This window comes from Rhagoletis pomonella, unplaced genomic scaffold, assembly GCF_013731165.1.
Source record: "Rhagoletis pomonella isolate Grant_MI unplaced genomic scaffold, Rhpom_1.0 Rhpom_scaffold_05367, whole genome shotgun sequence".
In the NCBI taxonomy this organism is placed as follows: Eukaryota; Metazoa; Arthropoda; class Insecta; order Diptera; family Tephritidae; genus Rhagoletis; species Rhagoletis pomonella.
In genome coordinates this window covers 3,449-10,347 of record NW_023463907.1, presented here as the reverse complement: position 1 = coordinate 10,347, position 6,899 = coordinate 3,449, and the positions used below count along the sequence as shown (strand labels likewise).

Genomic DNA, 6,899 nt, shown 5'->3' with positions numbered 1-6,899 from the left:
ACAAATACATGTGTAAAAAGTGCGCGGGTATTCGCCGAAAATCTATGCACTCTTCTCCACCTGCCGCTAACCATCAAGTGGTGGACATTTCGAAGTCTGCATCGTTTTCTAAGTCACCTATTCCCGCCCATATCGCCAATATCTCCAACTCTACTCATCAACAACAGCTGTCAAAGTCATCGTCTACGGCTTCTAATAATACTGCTCAATAATCGCAACAACAATTGTCTATTCTACTTACTATTCTTAGGGTCTGATTAACACTGATTTGCGGTTAAACATCTTTATCGACGTCTTCGACTCCATGCATACGACAGGGCGTCGGTAACGTCGATAACTATGTTTAACCGGAGATTAGTGTTAACCAGACATTGAGTAACCGGCCCTTAGTGAGCTTAAAGCAATTAGAGCTGATCAAGTTCGTGTATTCGCTGAGATTAGTGCTCTCCATACAGACAAAAAACTTTTAATCGATGAAACAACTAAACTGCATGCTGAGTTAATAGCCTTGCGTAAACTGCACACTGAAGATGTACTCGTTGCCCTTGCATCGCTCTTTGCTGATATTAGTGAACTTCGCCAAAATGCATCTCACTGTAAGTGCCCTCGCGCAGTCAATTCAATCGACCAGAGTTTTTTCTGCTGCTGACCAGACGAATGTCATGGCAACTGCCGCTCACACAATAAAGCAAATTAGTGGTACTGTTTCCTCCGTTTCTTCGGTGGCCGACGCCGCCTCTCCGCCTTCTGGCTCTCCAGCTTCTACTAATGCTGCTGCCATGACTTTGCAGCCTTACGCAATGGAAACGCTACCTGTAATGCATGTCGCCTCTGTTTTTGGTGATGCTGGAACTGCGGTATCACATTCATCTGCCATTTCTACCACTACAGTCGCTGCTGCAATGCCAGTTGCGGCTAACATTGGATCTACACTACAAACGTCATCTGCACTGAATTCTTTCTCTGCTACTGCTGTTAATAACAGGTTAGCGACTTCTGTAGTATCATATATACCACCCGGTAGCTCTGATAGCTTATATAATTCTCATATTGAAAATATAGTTGATCTCTGCGACACTAATATGGATTCCCACTTTTGTATTATTGGTGATTTTAACCTGCCTGATATTATCTGGATAGATTTACAGAATAATGGTATTTTGACACTTACTAACGTCATGCGATCTAACGAAATTAATTTTATTGATAGTCTCTAAAGTTGTAACCTTATTCAAATGAATTGTTTATTTAATTCGCTATATAAGATGCTCGATCTAGTATTTGTAGACGAAAACTTAATATTTAACCTTTCTGAGAGTAATCTACCTCTGTACAAGACTGACACACATCACGTTCCGCTTGTTATTTCTTTAAAATTTTTTGATGTTTTCTCTATTCCGAGCAATTCGTGTACTTCCGCTTTTAATTTTCGGATTACCAACTTCTGTGAGTTGAATAATGCACTTAGCGATATTAACTGGGCTAATATTCTTTCAACAAATGATGTGAGCTTATGTTTTGATACTTTCTTGTCTAACTTGGCAGAAGTTTTTTTTCCATTAAAGTGCCTCCTCTTCCTCCTAGACTTCATAAATTACCATGGTATAACACTACTCTAAAAAATTTGAAGAATAAACGTAATAAATATCATAAACTGTATAAGGCCAACACTGCGAATGCTGTTCTCAGGGATCAGTATATGAATTATGTTAATCAATTTAATGTGCTGGATAAGTTTCTTTATAATCGTTATATTGGTAAACTGGAAGCTGAGCTTAAAGTAAATCCTAAGGCTTTTTGGAATTTTATTCGCTCTAAGCGTGGGTCTTCCAACATACCGGCTTGTATGTGCCTTAATGGTAAATTCTCTCAATTTTTGCCTGACACAGTTGAATTCTTTGCTGAGTTCTTCAAATCAAACTTTTATAGTGAGGCTGATAACCCGAATAACTCTAACGCTCGCTCGAAGTTATCAGAACGCATTGATTTTGGTTCCCTCACAAGCACAGAATTGGATGTTAGCACTTCTATGTCCACGCTTAAACCTTCGCTAAAATGCGATAGTGATGGGCTCTGCGCCTATGTTATGTCGCATTGCAGTTCATCTTTATGTGTTCCTTTATGTCATATATTTAATTTGTCTCTGTCTTCTGGCACATTCATTGATAGATGGAAGATTGCATCAATTACTCCAGTATTCAAATCTGGCAATAAAAATGACATCGCTAATTATAGGCCTATTGCTAAACTCACAGTTTGTTCTAAGCTATTCGAAAAAATTATAAAGGAGAAATTATCTTTCGTTACCAAGAGCATTGTTGAGCCGCACCAACACGGGTTTGTTGTCGGGCGTTCTACTGTTACTAACTGGGCATCTTTCTCTGAATTCTGTGTATCAGATTTCAAAGATGGTACTCAGGTGGATACCATTTATACAGATTTTTCGAAGGCCTTTCATAAGGTGTCGCACGCAATCTTAATATATAAACTTCAGTCTATCGGCCTCCATTCTGCCTTTCTACAATGGTTAAAATCTTATCTGTCTAATAGGACCTTGTTTGTTGAAGTCGAAAACTGTAAATCCCACTATTTTGTGGCAACGTCGGGTGTTCCCCAAGGCAGTATCCTCGGACCACTTTTGTTCGTCCTTTTTATAAATGACATTGGCTCCTGTTTCAAATTTTCTAGGTTTTTACTCTATGCAGATGACCTCAAACTCTTTCGTAGAGTTAACGACTCGTCGGATGTTTCTTCTCTGCAGTACGACCTGAGTAACCTGGTCAGTTGGTGTCATACGAACAAGCTTCACTTAAATGTAAATAAATGTTTTCATATGTCCTTCTCAAAATCTTCAAACATTATTTTTTCTAATTACAGTATTTCTAGCACTCGCTTGGCCTCTGTGAAAGAGTTTGTTGACTTAGGCGTAGTCTTTGACTCAAATTTTTCGTTTGTCAATCATATCTCTTGCGTGCTTCCAAAAGCCTACAGTAACCTGGCTTTCCTGCGTAGATATGTGAAAGACTTTAAGGATCCATACACCAGGAAAGCTTTATTTATCTCTTTAGTACGATCAAAACTAGAGTACGCTTCTATTATATGGAACCCCATTTACGGCTGTCATGCCGCCAGACTCGAAATAGTGCAGAGAAAATTTGTTCGTTTTGCGTTAAGTTCCCTTAACTTTGATGACCCGATGCCCTCATATTTTTCCCGTTGTAAACTTATTCACCTACAAACTCTTGAAACTAGAAGAATTGTCCAGTTGCTCATGTTCGTTTTTGATTTGGTTGTTGACTCTTCGGATTGTTCGGTCCTTCTGGAGAAGATATCCTTTGATGTGCCTCACAGATTTCTGCGCTCATCTCTGCCGTTTTACTTGCGTGCTACTAAGGCTAACTATTACCATTTTGATCCGATTTTCCGCGCTCTGACAGAATTTAACAAGGTCTCAAAGAGTCTAAATATTGATTTTTCGTTGCCGAGAAATATTTTCAAGTCATCTATTGATTCATTTTTCTTATAACTACTTGTGTATCTAAATCTATAGTATTTAGTTTTAATTATGGTAGTCTTATTTTTATCTAGCCTGTAAGATTGTAATCATAGACTGAATAAACTGAAACAGAATTGAATCAAACTCATATGAAACGTATGCTTTGTTTCGTTAATAATTTATCATCCATGTAACAGGAATATGCCACAGCAAAGCGTTGCAGGGTATAGCTAGTCTAAATATATTTCCTTAAGCGTCCAAATAATTTCCTTACTAAAAATAACGTCGTTTATATCATACACTCCATAGAAATCGAAAACGATGTCTATTTCATTAATGGAAATGCAAGAACAACAGATGATGTTTGATGTTTCGTTTTCTAAGGATATCAGAAAATGTGTAGGAAATAATTTAACATTAATTAGCACTTCTGTAGCTAAAGAAACAAGGTTTTATACATAAATCACTCTAAACACAGAAACTTACTTTGTTCCGTTTCTGCATTAATAAAGCCAGTTCCTATCAAAGAATATTTTCGATAAAAATTACTTTCTTGATTGTGCCTCGAAGACGATGCGAAAAAATTGTTTCGAGAAAACTGTTTTACTCGGGGTTGCCTTTAATTCGAAATAAGCCCAAAAATTCGATACGATGACGCTCTCGGTTTCGCGTTTATTGGGCATGAGATATTCACAACGATGTCCTAAGTGTCATATCGTTCTATGCCGAAAACTTTAAAAACTTAGATAAATATTTAGAGGACTAGTTTTTGCACTGTGAAAATTCATAATATGACTTTTATGGTATGTACCTTGGAACTATCTAAATATACTTTTAGCCGTTTACAGTTTACGACATACAACAATACGACACCTTTGCGAATACCCCAACACTTTTATCATCAAATACTTTTGTTTTCTTTCATATTGGAAGTAAATGCTGTAAAATACACGATGATGACCTCCGCATATTTCATTAATCAGCCTATCCACATACATACACCACTCCTGTACTTAGACCTAGAGATGGGGTATTTAAAAACACAATATACGCGACAACTGTCTTAATTACCTTATTTCATACGCTTCAATGTCAAATACGATTTTCTGCTCTACTTTGGCAAAAAGCGTTTACTGGTTTCCATGTGACGAAGAAGAAACCAAGACTACTCAATGATTTTGAATATTGATGATTCAGCAAGAGTATGACATTTCACTTCTTTGACAATATTTTAATTCATGACTTATTTTTTGCCTGATTATGTCAGAGGAATATGTCGAGTAATGATTAGCGTTTGAACGAACACAGGTAGAAGAAAATGTGTATGTATGTTACATACGTACTACATAGATGACTAAAAGTGTAAGTGTAAATATTGCCCAACAATTGCTACGAAGCACGGCAAAACAACTGATGCCGTCAGTTGGTTTTTGTATACAATGCTGTTTTTTTCGACATGGAATTTTAGATGCTTTGCACTTGCTTTATTATAACTGATATTCGAAATACATATCGTCGTTTAAAGTACAAAACCGCGTATCGCCATTCTGCAAAACTGCGTAACTGAGATTTGCAGCCAAAAATTGGATTTGCTCACACAAGCTCTTGGCTCAATCCTTATCCATTCGTCCTGAAATATACTAGCCAGAAACGCGATTGTTTTTTAAAAAAGTGAACCATTTTGAAATATGAGTGCTTTTACTCTCTAGAAAATAGTTTATGCAACCTCTCATACGCGGTTTTGCATTTTGTTGATACGCGGTTTTGCACTTTAAACGACGATATATACCATAAATTAATAATAACTTGACCAAGTTAGCGTCGCTCATGAGACTTATTTATTGATACGAGTATTATAGTACAACAAATAAAAAAAATTGGCTACTTAATCGAACTGTCGGAAAGTAATCATGTTGCATTATAAATATTTCACCCAGAGTAGTTGAAGATCATAGTCGTTTTCAGCATCGCTCTGCAACAAGTCGCCAAAGCGAACCAAAGCAAATTCAAATTCAAAGGATATCTTAGAAAAAATGGCATTTAGGGTAAGAAAAAAAAGAAATCAGTTTCAAAATTATAACTAATTCATAAATAACTATTATTATATCAGTTTGCTTTCCTCACTTGCGTGGCGGTGTTTGGTTTTTTGGGGTCCGCTTCTGCCGAATTCAACTACAATCCAAACCTTTACACCAATAACAACAATGATGTTGGAACTAATAACATAAAAAGTTATAGCGATAACGACCAACAGCCAGCAAACAGCTACAACGTCCCACTGAAAGCTTTAAACGGCTTTCGTAACAATGCACCGACGCAACAGCAACAGCTTCCTGTAAATGGCTACAACTACAACCCTAACTCCGTGCAACAGCTACTGCTTAATAACTATAATAATAATGCATCTCAACAACTGCAGTGGCAACAACAACAACAGCAGCCAACACAGCAACCACAGCGCAATGACAATTCATATAGCAGCGGCACTCGTACGCAATCCAATAATGGTGTACCCGCACCTGCTGGCTATGACTACACCCCAAAAAACTATGAAGCTCTTTCCTCGTCCTCATCATCTTCAGGATCTGTTCTTACTACTTCGACAAACATTGACACATCATTCAGTTCGAATGCGCAGCAAAGGTTAGCTCCCGAGGTCGTTCCAGTTGAGGAATATAACCCACCAGCCAAATACGATTACAGGTACAATGTACACGATGAATACACTGGTGACATCAAGTCGCACAATGAAGCTCGTGATGGTTACTTTATTCAGGGATCATACAGTGTTGTAGACCCTGATGGTTTCCAGCGCACCGTCAGCTATACCGTCGATGGACCGAGCGGCTTCAATGCTGTCGTCAATCGTGTGCCCTTCGCATTGAAGCCTATAGTGTCCGCTGTAGCTTTAAGTGCTCCATCCTCGTCAGCCGCTCCAATTTCTAAAATATCTGAGCTACCCCTTACCGACAGTGTTCTGTTGCAGCAGTCTTCTGCTGCTTCAGGGTCCTCGACATCCGTTTCTGAAAAGGAGCGTGTAGATGACTCAGACTCCGATTCGCCAGTGGAGCCTCGTGACAGCTACGGTTCGCCCCCAGCCGACACTCGTGATGGCAAAGGGCCATACCCATAAACGCTGGGTGCTCTTCGCACTACTTCTTTGTTATATACTTTTTAATTTCTTTGTAGTCAAATAAATTTTTTATGCAATTTATAAATGAACTTAGTAATAGTATTGATAGCAAAGCGATTTTAGTAATTATTTCGTTTATCAAATTTACGCCAAGATCAGGTTTGTGCTGCACTATGGCATTTTATATACATAATTTTATTTCGATCTTTCAAGAAATTGGTTACTCTTCTTTTTTGTAAATCTCAAAGGGCCGAAAGGCCCAGACCAAAA

At 38.1% G+C, this 6,899-nt stretch overlaps 1 protein-coding gene across 1 annotated transcript; it reads left to right on the top strand.

The window, feature by feature from the left end:
• Positions 1–800: 800 nt before the first annotated feature.
• On the top strand, positions 801–6,629 carry LOC118755123 (ras-related protein RabX-like). Its single transcript, XM_036489969.1, has 5 exons — positions 801–985; positions 1,403–1,505; positions 1,631–1,844; positions 1,890–2,083; positions 5,607–6,629. The coding sequence occupies exons 1-5, from the start codon at positions 801–803 to the stop codon at positions 6,627–6,629; spliced, it is 1,719 nt and encodes a 572-aa protein (XP_036345862.1).
• The last annotated feature ends 270 nt before the right edge of the window (positions 6,630–6,899 follow it).

Excerpts from the sequence above, each read along its gene's own strand:
- LOC118755123 (XM_036489969.1), top strand. The coding sequence starts at position 801 with ATGGAAACGCTACCTGTAATGCATGTCGCCTCTGTTTTTGGTGATGCT. Across the intron at positions 1,845-1,889 it reads GTCTTCCAACATACCGGCTT|TTGAATTCTTTGCTGAGTTC; the intron begins GTATGTGCCTTA and ends TGCCTGACACAG. Across the intron at positions 2,084-5,606 it reads GTGATGGGCTCTGCGCCTAT|TTTGCTTTCCTCACTTGCGT; the intron begins GTTATGTCGCAT and ends TTATTATATCAG.